Below are 21795 nucleotides of genomic sequence, written 5' to 3'. Positions count from 1 at the left end.
TTCTTTGCTGTGCGGAAGCTTTTTTGTTTGATGCAGTCGCATTTGTCTATTTTTCTTTTGTTGCCTGTGCTTTTGGTTTCTATCCAAAAAGTTATTGCCCAGACCATTGTTAAGAAGCTGTTTTCCTATGTTTTCTTGTAGTAGTTTTACAGTTTCAGGTCTTACATTTAAGTCATTAATCCATTTTGAGCTGATATTTATATATGGTGTGAGAAAAGAGTCCAGTTTCATTCTTCTGCATTTGGATATACAGTTTTCCCAACACCATTTATTGAAGAGACTATCCTTTCCCCACTGTGTGTTCTTGGCACCTTTGTCAAAGATCAGTTGAACATAAATGAGTGGATTTATTTCTGGGCTCTATTTTCTGTTCCATTGGTCTATATGTCTTTATGCTAGTACCATAGTATTTTGATTACTATAACTTTGTAAGACATTTTGAAATCAGTCAGTGTGTTGCCTTCAGCTTTGTTCTTGTTACTCAAGATTGCTTTAAGGTCTTTTGTGGTACCATGTGAATTTAGGATTGTTCTATTTCTGTGAAAAATGCCACTGGAATTTTGATAGGGATTACATTGAATGATATGGATAGAATGGACATTTTAACAATGTTAATTCTTCCAATCCATGAGTACAGCTTATCTCTCCATTTATTTGTGTCTTCTTTAATTTCTTTCATCAGTGTTTTTGTCGTTTTCAGTGTATAGTTCTTTCTTCTCTTTGGTAAAATTTATTCCTAAGTTTTAAAAAAAAAAATATTTATTTATTTATTTATTATTTATTTTGGCTGCACTGGGTCTTAGTTGCAGCATGCAGGATCTTCGTTGTGGCATGCAGGATCTTTAGTTGTGGCGTGTGGACTTCTTAGTTGCAGCATGTGAACTTTTGGTTGCGGCATGCATGCGGGATCTAGTTCCCCAACCAGGGATCAAACCTGGGCCCCCTGCATTGGGAGTGCAGAGTCTTACCCGCTGGACCACCAGGGAAGTCCCTGTTGTTTTTTTATGCTATTGAAAATAGAATTGTTTTCTTCATTTCTCTTTCAGATATTTCGTTATTGTATCAGAAATGCCACTAATTTTTGTATGTTGATTTTGTCTTACAACTTTACTGAATTTGTTTATTAGGTTTTTTAAAATATTTTATTTATTTATTTATTTGGTTGTGCCAGGTCTTAGTTGCAGCTGGTGGGCTCCTTTGTTGTGGCATGGGAACTCTTTTTTTTTTTTTTAATACAGTAATCACTGAAGAGAAAGTTACATATTAAATGTTTGTTTATTTATTTATTTATTTTTGGGTGTGTTGGGTCTTCGTTTCCGTGCAAGGGCTTTCTCTGGTTGCGGCAAGCGGGGGCCACTCTTCATCGTGGTGCGCGGGCCTCTCACTATCGCGGCCTCTCTTATTGCGGAGCACAGGCTCCAGACGCGCAGGCTCAGTAGTTGTGGCTCACGGACCTAGTTGCTCCGCAGCATGTGGGATCTTCCCAGACCAGGGCTCGAACCCGTGTCCCCTGCATTGGCAGGCAGATTCTCAACCACTGCGCCACCAGGGAAGCCCCCGGCATGGGAACTCTTAGTTGCTGCATGCTTGTGGGGTCTAGTTCCCTGACCAGGGTTTGAACCTGGGCCCCCTGCATGGGAAGGGCGGAGTCTTAACCACTGCCCCACCAGGGAAGTCCCATGAATTTATTAGTTTTAATAGTTTCTTGGAGGAGTCTTTAGTGTTTTCTATATATAAGATCATGTCGTCTCTGAATAGATACAATTTTACTTTTCCCTTTCCGATTTGAATACCTGTTATTTCTTTTTCTTGTCTGATTGCTCTGGGTAGAACTTCTAGTACTGTGTTGAATGGCGACAGTAGGCATCCTTGCCTTGTTCCTGATCTTAGGCCTAAAGTTTACATCTTTTCACTGCTGAGTATGATGTTAGCTATGGACTTGTCATATTACAGCCTGTATCATGCTGAGGTACATTCCTTCCATACCTAATCTGTTGAGCATCTTTATCATGAAAGGGTGTGGTATTTGTCAAATGCCTTTTCTGCATTTACTGAGATAATCGTAGGATTTTTTCCTTCACTTTGTTAATGTGGTGTATCACATTTATTGATTTACATATGTTGAACCATCCTTGCATCCCAGGGATAAATTTTACTTGATCATGGTGTATGAGCCTTTTTTTTTTTTGCGCCTTTTAATGGGCTGTTGAATTTGGTTTGCTAGTATTTTGTTGAGGATTTTTGCATCTTTGTTCATCAGGGATATTGGCTTGTAATTTTCTTTTCTTGTAGTGTCCTTATAGGCTTGGTATCAGGATGATTCTGGCCTTGTAGAATAAGTTTGGAAGTGTTTCCTCCTCTTCAGTTTTTTGGAAGAGTTTGAGAAACACTGGTGTTAATTTTTCCTTAACTGTTTGAACACTGATTCAGTCTCATTCAGATTTTCTGTTTCTTCAGATTGAGTCTTGGTAAGTTATATGTTTCTAGGAATTTGTCCATTTCTTCTAGGTACTCCAACCTGCATTTAATATTATATTGTTATTACTTTCCAATATTAGGGGATAGTGGTGTGACAATGGCTTTCATGTCAGATCTTTGTTGAAATCCCAGCTTTACCACTTAGAGTCTCCATAGTCTTGGGTGGCGTTTCATCTCTGAACTTGTGTCTTCATCCCTGTCATGGGGATACTGCTTTTAACCACACTGGGCTGAGTGAGGATTAGACATCATAGGAAAGCCCTTGGCACATAACCCAGTTCTTGGTAAGTGCTGGAAACAGGGAGTTGTGATGCTGTTGTGATTGTTTAAAATATTCTTCAAAAACATGTTTTTAATGGCATTGTATTATCAAGTAAAATGCTATATAAAAGTGAAAAAAAAACCAGTAGAGGAATATAGAGTTTGTGTGGAAAAAAATCACTGTTATAAGGTTGCAATTGAAACATTTTCCCCCAAAAACCTAGAAAATAGACATTGTAGTGGACTACGTGAATATAAAAATCGATTAACAGGCTTCCATTTTTGCTACACAGCATCTAAATGCAGGATAAATTAGAACAAACATACTTTCAAAATTTAAACTTATTGAAGTTTAATATACATGCTAAAGAAAATACTCATTGTAAGCGTACAACTCAATGAATTTCCACTGTGTAAGAACACTTGTGCAACCAGCAACAACGTTACCAAGCATTTCCAGAAGCTCTTTAAGGCCGCATTCCCCAAGTGACTGGAAAGTATCTCCCTCCCAAGAATAACCAACCACCATCCTGACCTCTGTTGCCTTAGCATATTTCCCCCTACGTTTGAATTTGAATTTGTTATACCTATGGGGAATGTGGCTTATTTTGCTTAGTGTTATGTCTGTGAGATCCCTCCACATTGCGTGGGGCAGGAAGTTTTTCATTTTCCTTCATTGTCCCTCTGTAGCCCTTCTCATCTGTGGATTTTGCCAGAGTATTAAGCCCTAATGTCCAAAGTGATCCCTCATATGTAGCTGAATTAATTTCTGTCCTGTGAGTCTAGGATGGTAGTAGCCTTGTAACACCTTCGGGAGAACTGAGAAGATGCCCACTCAAATCATGTTCTCTGGAGGTTCATCTCTCGTAGAGTCCCAGGAAAGACTGGGAGCTTTAGCTTTTCTGGTTTTTGTGGTCAAGCAGCTCTCCAGTGTCTTCTAGCAGATGACTTCTGGAAGATAACAGTTAAGTTATCTTATCTGGCTTTTTTTTTCTCCCTGGGAGTGCTGGTTTGCTGCAAGCTCCTCCATCCCACCTGGAAGTGGAAGTCTAGCAAATGCATAGCTGGGCTCCGAGAAAGAGGAGGGGAAGTCCCAGGGCCAGATAAAGGGGAGAGGGAGAGAAGGAGCTGAAGCCCCAGTGGCAAAATAACACAAGCCAGGGCTGCCCCAAGGCATAGAAATTTGGACCCAGAGCCTTGGATTTTGAGCAGCTGGTGAGGGGGAGCAGGAGCCAAAGCCCTAGACCCAGGCCAGGAGGGGCGCTGGAACTGTGTCCCTCTCCCCAGCTCATAATAGCAGACTCTCAAGAGCTCTGTTCGTTGAGTGAGAGAGTGGGCTCGGAAATAAAACCCTCCTAACGGCAGTAAAACGTGTCTTAGCTATGGGAGGAATCAGTTTGATTTTTCTGCTGAAGATCTGATCCTTAGCCTCTCATCATAGGCGTTTGGTGTTTGCAATTAGACTACCTCTGAAGTCCAGGAGCTCCAAGTCTAGAGATAAAAAATTACCCCTCACGCAAAGAAACCAATTGCTAGGAAAGTCAGCAGAGATGACCAAGAACAGAATTAGGGGTCTCAGAGCTGCTCAGTGTGTTGTAAGATAGCTATATTTAAAATGAAAGAAACGACGGATAGAGTTTTAAAATATGAGCAAGAAACAAACACTACCATTAATGACTATGCAGATTTGAGGACGAACCAAATCCGAGTTTTAGAAAAGTACTTAGCATAATGTCTTGCATTTAGGAGCTACTTACTAACTGTGAACGTTTGGGCAAATAATTTTCAATATAAAACTCATGACTTTACACAGTGTGAAGCATCTTTGTGGAACCTCAACTTTAGAAGTATTCACGAATACCATTGTTCCGTTGGCCCTAAAATTTGTTGACTGAGTTGACATTGGAATCGCCATTTTGAGATAGTTTCAAGTAACGTTCAGATATTCCTGTTGTCCTGCAGTGTGAGGAGCTGGTCACACTGAAACGCCTAAGAAGGTTTATATAAATGAGTGTATTCTTGGAGCGGCTCTGGCCTCTTCTCCCTCCCGCCATGCCCCCCTCCCCCGCCTCCATGTTTTGAGTGCCTACTGGATGCCAGGCCTTGTACTTGAAGGAAGCATGGGAGGATGACTAAAACACTGTTCCTCCTTCCCTGGAATCCACATTCCACAGGCCATCGAGTCTGCCCCCGGGACCCTTACAAATACACTGGAATGAATCGAATCTATTGTGTGTTTCCTTCTGCAAAATTGTTGCTATATTATGAGTTTCTGATGAGTCTTCTTCAGCTTTTGGAGCAAGAAAAGGTCCCACAGCTGTCTATATTACTGAATATATAGAAACATTGGTTAGGTAGCAGGGAACTAGATAGCCATAGTTTTCCAAGCAAATGAATAGGTTAACTAATCAAGTTAACTTCTCCATGTTACTAATTCCACCACTGCAAATCCTTTTAGGATGATGTGAGGCATAAGGTTCATCTGAACACCTTTGGATTCTTCAAGAATGGGTACATGATGGTGAATGTCAGTAGCCTTTCAGTGAATGAGCCTGAAGGAACCACAGACAAGGACGCAGCTGTAAGTGCCTTTCCAGGAGATCTTTTCTGTTGCTTAGGTGAAAGCTTCACCCCATACTTAAATATGAAGTATCAAAATATAGAGACCATTAAACTTGTGAGCGGGCGTCAGATAGTTTTATTCTTAACAGTTAAGTTGTAATTCTTGAATAATTTTAGTAGTAACTGATCCTTCTTACAAAATGAATGCTAAGAAAACCAAGAGGTGGCCAGGCCAAAAGAGTCACCTTTCTGCTCTTGGAGTAATGAAGGTATGGGCGCCCGGACATCATGTGGTTATTTACTTCCATTGTTTTTACCTCCTCTTAGATTGCATTCAGCCTAGACCGCACAAAGAATGATGGATTTTCTTCTTATCTGGTGAGCATCAAATGCATGACCTGATCGCTCCCTTCACTTGAACCCAAGACACTGGGTGGAAACACCCTGCTTCCATCAGTGCTGTTGTCTTGAGGTGGTAGCAGCTTTGACTTCCAAGCGTCTCTGAGCACCCACAGTTGTGTTATTTGAACGGAGTCTGGGCCACTTATTTGCTTTGTTCCTGAAAACGTTTTGTTCTTACTCTAGTGTGAATGAATAAGGTGGTGTGTAATTGGGTCTTCCTTTCTCAGGATGAAGATGTGAATTACTGTATTTTAAAGAAACAGTCTGCCTCTGTCACCCTTCTAATCCTAGACATCTCCAGAAGTGAGTAAGTAATTCTACTGATCCTTCAGTTCAATCCTAGAGTAAAGTTAGGGGGAATTTGGTAGTTAAGTTACCATTTATTGTCTGCCACATGCCAAATATTTTGCGGAGTGCTGGAGATTAAAAACAAGATGAGGAAGACAGAGGTCCAGTCCTGGAGGAGCTTCTAGATGGATGAGGGAGACAGAAGAGCAATACAAACGATCACAGCAAACTAGAGAAGTAGTAGAGCAGAGAGACTGAGGATTGCAGAAGAGAAGGGAAGGCTTCAGAGAAGTGTTGGTGCAACCACCTTTCTCATGAATAGACTTTACCGATGAATAAGAAAGGGAGGAGCCTTTTAGGCAAAGGGAACGTGATGTACAAAGGCGGAGTGGTGTGAGATAGCGTGGTGTGTTCAGTGAGGTGAGTGCATTGTCTGCATCCAGCTAAGGGGACGAGAGGAAGGCTCCTCCCCGTTCAGTGCTAGACATGCTCCCCTTGGTACGCGTGGCGGTGCCAGCTGAGGCTGTGTGTCCACTCAGGCGTGGAAACTTGCTGGTGCCTCCTCAGGCGGGATGGGGCAAACACAATCACGGTCTGGTAAGCAGGGAGAAGGGGGGAGATGCATATTAGGTGGGCTGCTAATAATGCTCACTGCCCCTCGTGCGGTCCCCAAGGCTTCACTTTAACATCTTACTGGGTTTTTTTTTTACCTCTTGTTCCTTTTCCCTTGTACACCAATTTGTTGAACACATTGCACATACTTAGGAGGGAATGTGTACCTCAGAATTGTATGGTTGCTACGAACTTAAGCTTTAGAGTGAGACTGCCCAGGTCCTCGCCCAGCTGCTCACTAGCTTACTGCTCTTGGGCAGGTTCTTTAACCTTTCTGAGCTTTCATTTCAGCATCTGTAAAATGCAGATAAGAGAATCTGCATCATAGGACATCATGGGACTGCATGAGATGATGGATTTAGAGCTGGAAACAACACCTAACTTATAACACTTAATGGCCATAAGCATTACTTTGAACTCTTTTTCTTCTGTCTTGTTTGAATATAGAGTGCGAATAAAATCTCCACCAGAAGCTGGTACCCAGTTACCAAAGATCATCTTCAGCAAGAATGAGAAAGTCCTTGGTCAGAACCAGGAGCCTGGTGTTAACGCTGTTTCAGCAGGCAGCCAGACTCAGAAAAAACAAGGTAAACTGTGAGGTAGAAACTAGCATTTTCTTCACTACCCTGATTTGTAGATTCTTTTTTGTTCCTAAGTAAAAACAAATAGGATCTTAGCATTATTTTATTTTTGAGGTGATATAAAAATATGTAACAAAGAAAAATGTGGAAAAGATGGGAGAAGAAAAGTCATTTCTCCATACTCCCTGTGTTAGAATTTTAGTAATTTATGTTTCCTTCTAAACTTGTTTCCTAAGTCTAGAGTGTTTGATTTTTAAAACTCATACACATGTTTATAATTTTATAAGCATCCCTGTTCACTCAACTTTAAGTTATTTCATACTTATCAGATATCCCATTAAATGGATACTGTAATTTGCTCAGCCTTTCCCCGTAAAGAGACATATTTCTACTTTGATGCTATTATATTAAAACATTGTTACATCAGACATTGTTATTTGTAGATTTTTTTTCATATGTAGAACTTTCTTTAGGATGGGTTCCCAGAATTGGAATTTCTGGCTCAAAGGATATGAATACTTTTGAGAATATTGATACATATTTTCATTCCTTTCCACATGAGTTGTGTGAATTTATACTCCTGTTGGGAACTATATAAGAATAGTGCCCACGTCACCATGTCCTAGACAATACTGGGTTTTTGGTTTTGTTTTGTTTTGTTTTTTAAATTCTAAAGTGAAAGGCAAAAAGGTATTCTTGATCTTGAAGTCACTCTTATTACTGAGGCTGCTCTTTTCCTCCGTATGTTGATTAACCAATTTATATTTATCACCTCTTTCATTAACCGTTAGGTTTATCGAAGAATTTATGAGTGTTTTAAAGATAACTATTTATTGTATTATTTATGGGGTTTTTTCTCAGTGTGTCAAAACTCTAACCCAGCTGAAAAGATGTGCAGAAATGTTACATTTGTGTGATGGTGTATAAAGATAACTATTTATTGTATTATTTATGGGGTTTTTTCTCAGTGTGTCAGAATTCTAACCCAGCTGAAAAGATGTGCAGAAATGTTACATTTGTGTGACGGTGTAGTTTCACGTACGTGCACCCTCTCCTTGTCCAGGCTCCTCAGGCTCGCATAACCATTCCCTGGGCAGAAAATCTTCTTTTCCTTCTTTTTATTCTGAAACTCTCTCCCTTCCTGCAGGGAGTTTGAGATGCTGTCTTCCTCACGAAGAGAGTCTTAAGTAAAAATAAGACACAGATGCCCTCTCTGTTCATTGAAAGATGTCATTAGCAATTTCTACACTCCTTGCCGTGGAAATAAAAATAGCATGCTTTATGCTAATGTTATTTCCTATTTTTCCGTGCATATAAATAAATCTCATATATTATATATATATGTATTTTAAACAATGATCTGTTTTCAAACGTAATTACTTAGAAGATAAGGAAGTCATTCCACGTGGTGTCTCTGACAGTGACATGCACTAGGTTATTTCGAGATGATTTCCCTCATCTGTACTGAGCATTATCATTTATTAGATTGCATTTATAATAGAACAGGTTGCCATTTGCGGCTTCTACAGCTCAGGAGTGTTTGGGGTTCTAAGCAGATGGCATTTCACAAGATGGCACGTGGCCTCACCGTTTTGATTGTTTGCATTATTTGATATTAGACGAGCTAGAGTCTCATAAAATGATACTGTAATATACATATGAGCTGAATCATGCAATAATAGCTCTTAAATGGTTCTGCTTCTAGACAGTGGAAAGTCTGAAAGAAGTACAGTGGATTCAAAGGTAAGAAATAACCTGACTTATGCTCTCAGCTTTCCTGGGTGTATATATATGTCTGTGTATGTGTGTGCGTATAGGAATGTATATACATATGTATATATGTACACACACAGGTGTGCACACATACATCTGCATGCCTGATCTACAGGGGGTTGCCTTCTGTTTGGGGAGATGACTTAGGCACTCGGAAACAATTTCAAAGTAAGACTGAGTGCTGAGCTATACAGCAGTTACATGATAGAGGCTCAGATAGTGAGGGGAGAGGGAAGTGGGCTCTCGGAGAGCCCTCTGGAGGGAGGCGTCACCAGGGCTTGAAGTTTGGTAGATTGTTTGGGGAAGAAGAGAAGGAAGGAGATGAAGACCATCATGAGCAAAGACCGGAAGTGGAGATGAGCATGACAGGTGCTGGGCACTGGCCTATTGGAAGTAAAAGGTACCTATTTGGGAGCAGAGAGGAGCAGTCTTAGATAACAGAGGGCTGGAAAATTGAAGGTATCGATGCACAGAAAACAGGAAGTCATCATGTGTTCTTGACAAGGATGGAATGTGATACAGCAGGTGTTAAGGGAAGGTCATAGTTCTGAAGGAATGTGCAGGGTAGCCTTGGAGAGGGAGACAGTGAAATTAGAGGGACCAGGAGGAATGCTGTTGTGATAATACAGGTTTAGGGTGATGAGGATCTGAACTAGAGCAGAGCTTTGGAATCAGTCTGGGAGGTCATTTGGGGGTGGTGGGAGGGTAGGAGAAGAGGTAGATTTTTTTTTTTTTTTTTTTCCCCAGAGGTGTAGGAAGTAGAAATAGCAGAAGGAAAAACGGGAAAGTTTTGGTTTGGGATATCTTGATTTTTCAGTGATGGGACATCCAAATGGCAGTATTTTATTTTGTTTTATTTTAACAGCTTTATTGAAGTATAATTGACATACAATAAACTGCATATATTTAAAGTGACAATTTGATAAGCTTTGGCTTGTGTGTACACCTGTGAAACCACCATCACAACAAGAGAGGGAACATGTCCATCACCCAAAGGTTTCTCCTGTCCCTTTGTCACCTTCCTTTCCCTAAGTAACAACTGATCTGTAACTATAGATTAGTTTTATAGAAGCTGCTATGAATGAATTACGCGGTACCTACTCTTTTTTGTCTTCTTTCATTTAGCGTAATTATTTTAGGTTCGCCCATGTTGTTCTGTGGATCAGCAGCTCCTTCTTTTTGTTACTTACCTTTAGTCCGCTGTACCGGTGGCAACATGTAGATCATTTGAAGTCGGGGATGGAGCCCAGGTGCTGTGTCGGGGTGTGACCTGGGTTAGCATCCGTTGTCTAGCTGAAGCTTTAAGACTAGAGAGGTGTTCAGTAGTGAATAGGGGGTATTGAAGAGACAAGAGGTAGATGAGGAAAGGAAATGGGTAAAGAATTACCATTCTCTGTGAAAGGTGATTTCATACATCTTGAAAAAATGGTGAATTTCTTTTTCAGTGAGCTTTATGAAGACCAGCAAATTTCGGGTTTAAGAAAAGCATGTTTTGGAGTTTTAAAATTTTTATTTTTATTAGCATGCTTTTTCTGCCAGTCTCATTCTAAAATAGGTTGTTAATGTCTTTTTTAGGCAATAGGAGAGAAATCCTTTTCTGTTCGTAATAATGATGGGGCAGTTTCATTTCAGGTATGTATTCTCTTTCAGTCAAGCTTCGTAGAATTTATCTCTACCATGTAAAAGGGTGAATTTTTATAGAAATTTTGAATTTAGGAGTAGTAATTTAGGTATGCTGTGTGTCAGTCACTTGAATACAGTAGCTCTCTCCATAACAAACCTACAAGGTGGGTATTGTTACCCACCACTTATCAAATCATAAATCTCTGAGAGAGAATAACTCAGAGTGTTATGTCCAGTGTGAGTGAGAAGGCCCGGATTCCAACCCGGTTCTCCCTGGCTGTCCCCACACCTCTGCCTCTGCAGTCCCACGCTGCCTCGCATTCAGAGTGTGTCAGAAACACAGACTTCTGTACCTGAAAGGACCATTGTGATCTTTTAGGGTGATGTTGTCACTTCAGAGGTGAGTTCACTGAGCCTTAGAGGCCTGAGTGACCTGCTCAGCCGTCACCGTTGTTAACTGCACACGGGTGTTCATGGCAGCATCACAGCCCGTGTGTGGGGTACGGGGGAGGACACTGGACTGGATCTCAGAGCCCATGTGCCAGCTGGTGACCTTGGACAGCTCCCTCAACTTCTGAACCTCGCTCTTGAAGCATCTGAAAATGGAAAATGAGGGCGCGTGTCTCATAGGGTGGTTAGGTGTATCATTCTTCAGAAATAAAAGTGCTTTGTAAAGCACTATACAGATAATCTTTTACCATTAATTTGTAAGAATCACTGTCACTTTTCTAACCAGTTTTCATTAATTGAGGTGTAATTTGCTTAGAGGGAGGTGCCCAGGTCTTACGGGTATGGTTCAACCAGTTCTGACAACTGCGTGCATCCACGTAACCTACTCTCCAGAGTCTCTGTATGTTCACCATCTCCGAAAGGCCCCGCCCCTGCATCTGCTATTCTGATTTCCTTCCCCATAGATTCTTTTGCCTATCTGACAGTTTTTATATGTTCTTTTAAGTTTAGTGACCGTCGGTGTTAACAGCTAACTGAGGGCTTTTGGTGCTCACCTGCTCTGAATCCCCAGCAGCTTCCCATCTGTCTCAGAGTAAAAGTCCACGTCCTTCCACGTGGTCTGCAAGCCCACATGGTCCAGCTGCTGTCAACTTTCTGACCTCAGCTCCTGTTTCCTCCCCACCCCCTGCTTATTACTCTCTTCCAGCTACACAGGCCACCTTGCTGCTCCTAGAAAAGATCAGGCCTTGGGCTCTGCTCTAGCTGTACCCGCTGGAGGAACATTCGTCCCTCAGAATCTGTGTGATCAATTTCTTCCTCCTTCAAGTCTTTGCTCAAATGTCACCTTTTCAACAAAGCTTCCTCCAATCGCCCTGTTTTAAATGCAGCACCCCCCTGCCCCGCCCTTGGCTCTGTCTTTTCCCTTAGTGCTTCTTTCCAACATACGGTATACTTGTACTTATTTATTGTATTTATTATCTGTCCCTCCCTTCAGAAGGTAGCCATAAGGGCAGGGATTTCTATCTGCTTTATTGCTGCTGTATATGAAATTCCTCATCTTGGGCCTGGCCCCATAACAGGCTGCCCATCAGTCATTATGGAGATGAATGAGTGAGTCAGACATCGTGCTACATACTCATACGTCATCATTATCTCAGTTCATCCTCCCAGCAGTCTGTGAAGTAGGTACTGTTATTATTCTCCTTTTACAGATGAGGAAACTGAGGCTCAGAGAGGTTAAGTAACTTGCCCAAGGGGAGGGTTCAGACCCAGGTTTGTCTCACTCCAAGGCCCATGTGTTTAATCACTTTGCTTTACTACCTTCTTAAGAAAATACAAAAGGTACTTTTCTCTCTTCTTTCCCTCACTTTAAAATGTTTGTTAATAAAATAAGTATTTTGAATTTTTTTTTTTTTAAGTCACAAAAGGAAAGCATTTATAGGATACACATTTGTCAGTTACTAGTGCTTTGTGTCAAGGTGAGCACTGAGGGGAAAGCAGCATTTGTGGTGATTGAGAACATTGCTTCAGACAGCCAGTTGATAGGGTTCTTGGGATGCATAAAACAGGCAGCACACAAAGTGGAGCGCTTGCGTGTTCTCTGGCTTCCCCTCTCCTCGTGAAGAAGTCAGTAGGGGGCTTCTTAGTGTTCTGCTCCCCGGTGGCCTCCCAGTTTCGGACAGTACGGTCGTTCTGAGCTTTTCTGCTCCATCCACAGAGTAGGTCTGATAGTTTATCTACTTAGAGCTGGAAAGGGACTGTCAGGGCTTACCTCAACCCTAAAATTCTCATTTTTGCTTTATTTTGTTTTGTTTTGTTTTCCTTCAAGTGTCAGGTGTCTACTCTGTTCCACCATGACGGTTCTATTGATTTTTTAAAAATTTTTTAGAAATTTTCCTGAGAGTCTTACTTTTGTAATTAAAATTACATGTTTAGAAAAGTTTTCTTTTTCTGGCTACCTTGGGTGGACAGGAATACATACTCTCACTTTACAGTGATGAGTTTGGGACATGGTTTCATGCTAATAATTTCAGCTTGAATAATTCTTGGTCTTTTCTTTTCGTCTTCTTGTCAGATGTCTCTTTTTTTCCCCCATTCTTTTAAATTTTGAGGTATAGTACCTATAGAAGAGTGTATAGTACTTACGTTGAGTACAAGTAATTATAAATAATTACCTTTGTAACCTTCACTTGGGACAAGAACTAGAACAGTGCCAACACCCCAGAACCCCCTTGTGGCCCTCGTGCTCTTCTCAACCCTAGAGTAACCCCTGTCGTGAGAGATGTTATCATAACCATTCCCACTTTTCTTCAGAGTTTACCACCAATATATGGAACTCTAAGCAGTATATTTTAGGCTTTTAGTAAAATGTTCTCTGGAATTGATTAAGGTGTCACATTCTGTGATCTTTTTATATACATACATTTTTAAATTTACATTAAACTTCATTTGAATACATGAAATAATGTTGAAAAACAAAGAAAAATGTCTAAATGTGGAAAATGTAGCCTCTGTTACTGTTGTTTAAAATCATATGAGTAAATTTTGATGAGGGAATACTGGTCCTTTACCTTTTCAAATATCAACTGAACCTCCTTTCTTTCTCAGAAGTATTTTTTACCAAAGAGCAAAACAACAATATGTTGTCTTGAAAACCAGAAAACTGTATCTTAGGTTAGCTCTGCAGACTTCTGCAAAAACCCATCACTGATGGATAGATATGTGATAAAGCAAGTGTAGTAAACTGTTAATTGTAGAATCTAGGTAGTGGGTACATAGGTATTCACTGTATAATTCTGTTAGCCTTTCTGTTAGCTTGAAAATTCTTATAACAAAATATTAGGAGGGTATCATAGAATAAGAAAACGTCTATTTAAACTCTGCTCTGGGAGAGTTTGATTAATCTAAGTAAGCAGTCTGTTTTCTTCTGTTCATGGTATTCACGATTTATTTCTAAGATTTAAATATTTAGCCGAGGATTTGGGTACCCTTAAATTTTTTTCTTCTTCGCTTTCAGTTTTTCTTTAACATCAGCACTGAAGACCAAGAAGGCCTCTACAGTCTTTATTTTCATAAATGCTCTGGAAGTGAAATACGGTCTAATGACAAGTTTTCATTCAGCCTTGATGTGAGTACCATACAGAAACTCACATGTGGGTGTTGTCAGCCGTGTAAAATGGGAGACAGTTATTTCTTTATGAGAGTAGTTTTAAGAACACTTAAGCCAGAGTAAGAGAAACATGTGGCCAAAATAACATTTATGCCAGTGGGCAGGATACTTCAGCAGAGGGTTCATAAATAAGAAAATATACAGCAATTTAGGATGTGTTTACACTTTCAGCCTATGCATTAAGAATGTGGTTGTTATCTGCTGGTACTCACTTTCTTGAACTTCCATGAAACAGCTAAGATTCCAGATTGCTGAATATGGGATGATCTGTTTCTGAAAAGTAAAAATTAATGTCATGTTGGTTTCAGATCGACATCACAGAGAAGAATCCGGACAGCTACCTCTCAGCGGGAGAAATTCCTCTCCCCAAATTATACATTTCTATGGCCTTTTTCTTTTTTCTCTCTGGGACCATCTGGATTCACATCCTTCGAAAACGACGGTAAATTATCACCTCCTTGAGCCCTTCATCCAAGAGTGTTCGGGGACTTATATAATTTCACCTTTTGCTGCCTTCTGAACCTGGAGGACTTGGCACTAGCGATCCTGTTCTCTTCAAAGGGCATCTTCCCCGAAACAAAGGGAGACCGTGCAGGAGCCTTGCCACCTGGGAGGCCTTTGCATGCCTTGGTGTTTGTTCACTTCCCATTGCTTTGTTTAAAAAGCAAATCCAAATATTTCAGTAATATACAAGCAAAATAAAATGTATAAGCAAAACATTTCCATAGCGAGGACACTAGAGTCCAGGACTCAGAGTGAACACGTTGGTCCCATTCAGGGGCTCTTTGTTCTTAAGAGATGAGTGACGACAGCCCAGTGCCTGGTGGGAGCATGGAGTTGCTGCTGCGCACTGAAGGCCCCGGCTCAGAGCCTGGGCGGGGTAGATACTGACCTCCAGAGGATCGTCACTCGAGAAAACCCCTTCAAAGCCCACCTGCCTGACTCTTGGCCTTTCTTCTGAAATCCCTGAGGCTTTAACTTCCCGTTCTTGGTACTTGAGGGGAGCAGCAACATATGTGTGGAGCTAGTGTTTAATTGTGTCGCTCCCCCAAAATGGAAAACAAAATACTAATTTTCAGTTAAAAAATAGTGTGAAGTGTTTGTTATAGTATAAGGCCCATAAACTGTGTAAATGATGCTATGTGAATATGGTATTATAATATGGATTTAAATTCAGACAATAATTAAGCACCCGCAAGTACCAGATACCTCTTTCTCTGGAGCAGTGGGACAGATTGAGATCCCTTTAACCTCTGGTGGCCAGATTGTCTTCTAGTGGACACGATCAGCTCGGGTCCTGGGCTCTGCTGGATGTGGTTGCTGGTTCCTGTTCGTTGTAAATCTTTTACATCCGCTGGCTGGAACTGTGTCTTGTTTACTTGTGAAGAACCCTACATAATCATGTTTGGACTAGAGATCAGGCAGCCATTAATAAGAAAAAAAGAATCCTACAAATTCAGACCATAAAAGGTGTTTGGGGGGGCGGGGTTTGGTTTGTTTTTTTTTTAAAGAAAGTTTTGCTTTTGCCGTTATTAGAAAAGTAAGAACTAGGAGTCGGGGACCTGATTTCAGGTGTAAATGCTGACTCTTACTGCCTGTGTGCCTTCCTTCACTCTAAGTCTCTTTTTCCTCGGCTACAAAACTGGGACAGTCGTAACTGCCCTGCCTTCCCCTCAAAGTCTTAGATCCTTAGGTTTCTTATGTGGTTCCCCCTGAAATGATGTGTACGAGAGGGTTTTGCAGATCAGGGTGCTATGCAAAGATGAGGGACATACAAAATAGTTTAGCCAGATGTTCAGTGGTATTTTAATTTCCCTTTATTTGGCGATGCAACAGTCACTGCCACTGGTTCACTTATATAAAATCGTGACAACAGTTTAAAATCTGTGGTTAAACGAGGCTGACCTACTTTGTACAACGTATTTTAAACTTGTTGAAGTATAGCGTATATACAGAAACATATCATTTCAGCCCTCTGCCCCATCCCCCTGTTTTTCCAGGAGTCTCACAGCCAGCCATGTGAGTCACGTCACAGATGTGACTCCAGGGCTGCCAGCGCATTTCAGAGACTTGTATCCCCTTAGTGCTGGAGGGAACGGAGAGATTTTTTGCCTCGTCTTATTGAGGCCTTGAGGGGGGACGTGAGAGACATGGCTAGCGTCCCCCGACAGAGCTGGCCCTGGGGCCCAGAGTGGCTTGCTGTGCCTTTGTGGTTCTGTCGTGGGCCCCAGAGCACGGGAAGTGGGAAGGGAACACGGGCAGCTGATCGGTTTGGTACCTGCTCTCTGCCCAGCCAGGCACTGGACGTCGTGGCTCCTTGAGGTCATTGTTGGCCCATTTTCAGCAGAGGTTTCTGAGGCCTAGAGAGATGAAGGTCGTCAGGGTAGAACCCGTATGTGAGCCAGGTCGGTGTGGCTCCAGAGCCCGAGATCTTTCCTTCATTCACATAACGGCCCAGCCATCAATGCTGTAACTTGGACCGCGAGTCTTGGTGGCCAGGGTGTGTGGTGAGCACAGCCCTTGACGGTTCTGCACTCTGGGTAAATCTCATTACTATTCAGGAGGGGCAGACTACTCCGGCCTTGACTTCCCTTTCGACCTTCAAGTAGGTAGGCACTGGAGCAGGAAAGTACCAGGGAGGAAACCAGTCCGGAAACTGGGTGTGCGTCAGCTCACGACACGCCCTCCTTATCGGTCTGTGCCAGGCCCTCTCCTGTTTTATTTCCTGTCCCCTCTCCCGTTCCTTCCCCCGCACGGCCAGCCACTCAGATGCGTTTAGTATGTGTTTTGGGGATATTTGTGTATTCTTGTAAACAAATAATGTTTATTGGTATTGCATGTATTTTTTTTTAATAAATTTATTTATTTTATGTATTTATTATTTTTGGCTGTGTTGGGTCTTCGTTGCAGCACATGAGCTTTCTCTAGTTGCAGCGAGCATGGGCTGCTCTTTGTTGCAGTGTGTGGGCTTCTCATTGTGGTGGCTTCTGTTGTTGTGGCTCACGGGCTCTAGAGCGCAGGCTCAGTAGTTGTGGCGCACAGGCTTCAGTAGTTGTGGCACACGGGCTGTAGAGCACAGACTCAGTAGTTGTGGGGCACGGGCTTAGTTGCTCCGTGGCATGTGGGATCTTCCCGGACCAGGGCTCGAACCCGTGTCCCCTGCATTGGCAGGCGGATTCTTAACCACTGTGCCACCAGGGAAGCCCTGCATGTATTTTTAATTTATATAAACTGTTCCACCTGTGGGTGTTGTTTTTGGACATTTTTCACTCAGAACGTCCTCTTTAAGCTCTAGTCACATGGCTGCGTGCACATCCAGTTCGTCACTGTTCAGCTGCTCCGTGTCATTCACAGTGAGCGTCCCCATCCCACTCACCCAGCCGCTTAGTGGTGGACCCCGAGGTTGTCTTCATTTCCCTGCTCCCCCTACTGTCATGACCCACCCTCCTTCCTGTCCCCGGAGGGCTCTGCAGCCTCGGAAGGAGGTGCCCTGGGTGTCGGGGAGCTCTCCTTTAATTTCGCTAAGTGCCGCCGGTTGCCCGCCAGGATGCGTGCCTGTGCCGGCTTATGCTCCTACTACACGTGTGCCAACACTGACACCTTAATGTTTTGCCAGTGTGATGGGTATAAACCGGTACCTCATTTTCTTCTGCATTTCTCTGAATATCAGTGATGTGAATTATCTTTGCAGAGACATGTTAACCTTCTGGGTTTTCCCTCTGTGACTGCCTGTATTTGCATATTTTTCTGTGGGATTTTCTGTGTTTTTCTTGTTGCTTTGCCTAAGTTCCTTGCACACTGGGATCTCAATCCCTTGCATGTTTTAGACGTTGCAAATTTCTTCTCCCAGTTGAATTGTTGAGTGAAAATCCTTCATACTAATGGAGTCACAGCTGTCTAATTTTAGTCTTTTGGGCAGTGCTCCTAGGATCTTAGGAGGCCCATTCCTACTCCGGGATTACAAAACGCGTGTTTTATGTTCAGCAGTAGGCTCCGCCTGGGTGGTAAGGAAGTGTGAAGCAGAGATCCAGCTTTCCTTATTTCTTATATAGGTTTGAGCTAATTTTTTCCCGGTGTCAGTCATTAAGCAGGCTGTTCTTTTCCCACTGACTTGGTATCACCTTAACTATCAAGCTTCCGTACACACACGAATCTATTCATAAGCCTTCTAGTCTATTCTGTTGGTTTACTTGTCTGATGCGACACCCGTTTCCCATTTTTTTACTGCTGTGGCTTTGCAGAATGTCTTGATATCCGAGAGTGGGAGTCCCCACTGTAGCTCTTACTCAAGTCTTTGTTTGCTTTCTTTAATAGAATTTAAGACTTTTCTCCATCATGGTTTTGTTTGTCTTATTAGGTTAATTCCTAGGACGAGGCGGGAAGGGGTAGAGGAGTTGAATGCCTGGCAGCCTGAAGGTGGACTCGTGCCCGTAGGGGGAGGTGGGGCAGTGGGTGCTTTGCGCCACTGTCCTGGTATGTTTGGAAGGTTCCAGCTGTGAGGGGGGAGAGAGGGGCACGACCCCAGCGCTTTCTCTTTGACCATCCCTGCTGCCTGGCTCCAAATCCGCCTCTCCTCCTGGCTACAGATTTCCTCTATAGCTGTGCCTAATCACCTCTGCCTTCTTGGGGATTTCATGCCATTTTCATAGATCCATCTGCCTCATTCTTGCCTCTGCGGGCTTTCCAAGGTGGTTTCTGGAGAAGAAGCTGGCAGCCTGTTTAGATTTCCATCTTATCAGGCCTGGAAACCCATTGTGCGTAACTCGGCTCCATTCACAACATTGAATTATATAGTAGAGGTGACTTGGGACTCCATTCCAGGCCTTTTCTGCTGGCAGCAACCACTTGTTTAAAAAGCTTCATGTTTATGGTTTGCTTAGATTATATTTACTGCCTCCTTATAAATATATGATGCCTGGAGCGTCACCTGTTCTTTGGGAGTATGAAATATTCCTTTAATTCTTTTCTCTCTGTTTTTACATAGGAATGATGTATTTAAAATTCACTGGTTGATGGCCGCCCTTCCTTTCACCAAGTCTCTTTCCTTGGTGTTCCACGCAGTACGTATTAGTATTTTGGGGTCATTCACGAAATGATGTACAATGCCTATACTGTCTGGAAAAATAAGGTAGAAGACAGGGCACATCAAATAGAAGATGAAAGAATACCTTTGTCATGAAGCCTCCTTTGGTCTGGGAGGGACTGGTCACGGAGATAAATCATCACAGTCTCCCTAATACTAGACTTGAGATCTTCAGACGTTACCTTCAGACTCAGAGTTTGCTCAGAACACTTGTTGGTGTTTATTTTTTTTGTTTTTGTTTTCCCAGTCATTTCTTGAGATTAGTGTGCCACCTGCTGAATTGTTTCCGTGACTTCCTTTATTTTACCAAGTATTCCCTCATGTTCCCGTTTGATTTGAAGTTCAGTGTTAGGATACTTATTTGAGAGAAAACTGATCCTCTAAGGATTGAGGCATAAGAATTGAGCTTAAGCTTTGAATATTTAGTACCGATGCAGATTGAAACGAGCCTGCCCATGGGAGTAAGATCACAGCTTCCCTGATTTGTAGGCCTACGAGGTATCCACGGGTCATACGTGAGGGTGACGGTCTCCAGACATGTGCACAAGATCCTACTGCACTTAAAACTATCGCCATAGAAAAAGTAATAGTATAGCCAGTTACAATTTCAAGAAATGACAATTATTTGGATAATTTCCCATTTGGGTGTAAGGTAAAAGATTCTTTCTGGAACCATGTAGATAACGAATGATAAGATTCTTGAGTCACTTTCATATCTAGACAGCCACGTGTGGGAGAATGAAAGATGTATAAAGAAACTGATGTCAGCTTTGGGAGTCCTGCCTGGAAGCATTTGGGCCACTGCTGAAACTGGTCACTTTAGTTAAAATGCACTGGTGATTTCAGGTAGCTCTAAATTTACAGATTTTTTTCCCAAAGAAAACATAGTTGAAGCTAGGTGATTCCACGTAGATTTTTTTACTGACTTTACTGACTGATTTATTATGTAAGCAGCAAGGCTATGAAAGATAAAGTTCTTGACTGGGGCACTGAAAAGACCTGTGGCATTTGGAGGTTTTTTTGTTTGTTTGTTTATTTGTTTTTTGGTGGTTTTATACGTCATTTTATTTTATTTTATTTTACTTGGGCTACGGCAGTGAAAACCTGGAATCCTAACCACCAGGGAACTCCCTTGGAGATTTTAAAGAAAAGAATAGGCATCCATTTGCCAGAGTGAATCACCTGCCTCAAGAGAGGGGACCCTGGGACTTCCCTGGTGACCCAGTGCTTAAGATTCTGAGCTTCAAATGCTGGGGGTGCAGGTTCGATCCCTGGTCGGGGACTAAGATCCCACATGCCGCGTGGCACGGCCAAAAAAAGAGGGACCCGGACTAGGTGTTAGTGACATGGAACCCTGGCGTCAAGTTTCTCAAGCTACCTGACATTTGTAGTGCGCTCACGGGCTTCACTGTGCATCAGCAAGCTCAGTATTAGGGATTGGGAGCGGGTGTCCCCCGCCGCGAGGGCCTCTGGTGGCATTTCCTGTTCTGCTGTGTGTAAGGCACGTAGTAGATGATCTTTCTGAAATGCACTTGTTTGATTGCAGATCGACTACCACTATATCTCCTCCCAGGGCTTCCCGATCGAAGGGTGGGCTGTGGTGTACTACATCACTCATCTGTAAGTATGCAGAGTGACACAGGAGGCACCCATCCTGCGACGTGGCTTGCCAGACAAGTTGGGGGAGCCGTGGCAGGACGAGACCTGCCCCACGTTGACTGGCCCTGCCCTCCCAGGGCAGCCTGCCAAATTCCTGCCAGGCCCGAGGCGCGTGGCGTACAGTGGCTGTCCCGACTTGAGAACTCGGGGCTGTCGACGTGCTCCTGCCGAGCACATGGCGGGGTGCATAGCTAACTGTCTGTGTGCCTGAAAGTGCTGCTCGCTGGCGGTGAATTCCCTGAGTTTGGCCGCCTGTCTTTTGTAGGAAGTGCATGAAATCATAGAATGAGCTGTAGACTCTAACTCTCAGAGTGAGAGGCTAAAGAGACCCGTTGGTGTCTGTTCATTTTGTTCCTTTGCAGCTTGAAAGGGGCACTGCTGTTCATCACCATCGCACTCATTGGCACCGGCTGGGCTTTCATCAAGCACATCCTTTCTGATAAAGACAAAAAGATCTTCATGATTGTGATCCCGCTTCAGGTAAAGGAGCCCTAGTCCTGCCTAGTCCTCGTTCTCTCTTGACACTTCGCTGGGCTCAGCTCCAGGCCGGCCTGGGAAGAGGGAGTCAGTTCTCCTGCAAACCCCCGCTTCTGCCTTTGGGATTGAAGACTGGGCCTCTCTTTCTGAATTCGCCCAGACCTAGACCTCAGGTCGTTGCACTGGGGGATGCTCCACCATCCACCATCTTTAAGCCAGCATGTGAATAGGGAGCTGCTGAGAAGTTAGGGAATCTGTTCGCCTTGTAACAAGATGGTCCTGTTAGCAAAGAAGCTTGGGTACACAGTGACTTGATCAACAATTTTTTTTTTCCCCCGGCATGCCGCACAGCTTGCAGGATCTTAGTTCCCCACCCA

The 21795-nt window shown here is 42.8% G+C and overlaps 1 protein-coding gene across 6 annotated transcripts in view; it reads left to right on the top strand.

Annotated features, from left to right (window-relative positions):
• GPR107 (G protein-coupled receptor 107) overlaps positions 1 to 21795 on the top strand; it is a 102351-nt gene that overhangs the window by 13279 nt on the left and 67277 nt on the right. For all 6 annotated transcript variants that reach the window (XR_014265440.1, XM_082468153.1, XM_082468155.1 and 3 more), the window contains exons 2-12: positions 5198 to 5320; positions 5629 to 5679; positions 5931 to 6010; positions 7051 to 7190; positions 8890 to 8927; positions 10533 to 10589; positions 14047 to 14157; positions 14508 to 14641; positions 19184 to 19259; positions 20829 to 20902; positions 21304 to 21421. Coding sequence is in view for 5 of the 6 variants with exons in the window: in XM_082468153.1 (XP_082324279.1) it covers positions 5198 to 5320; positions 5629 to 5679; positions 5931 to 6010; positions 7051 to 7190; positions 8890 to 8927; positions 10533 to 10589; positions 14047 to 14157; positions 14508 to 14641; positions 19184 to 19259; positions 20829 to 20902; positions 21304 to 21421 (1002 nt within the window). In the remaining variant the exon portion in view is untranslated. The remainder of the gene's footprint in view (positions 1 to 5197; positions 5321 to 5628; positions 5680 to 5930; positions 6011 to 7050; positions 7191 to 8889; positions 8928 to 10532; positions 10590 to 14046; positions 14158 to 14507; positions 14642 to 19183; positions 19260 to 20828; positions 20903 to 21303; positions 21422 to 21795) is intronic.

This window comes from Balaenoptera physalus, assembly GCF_965194825.1.
Source record: "Balaenoptera physalus genome assembly, chromosome: 7".
NCBI classification, from domain to species: domain Eukaryota; kingdom Metazoa; phylum Chordata; class Mammalia; order Artiodactyla; family Balaenopteridae; genus Balaenoptera; species Balaenoptera physalus.
This window is presented reverse-complemented; position numbering and strand designations above follow the sequence as displayed.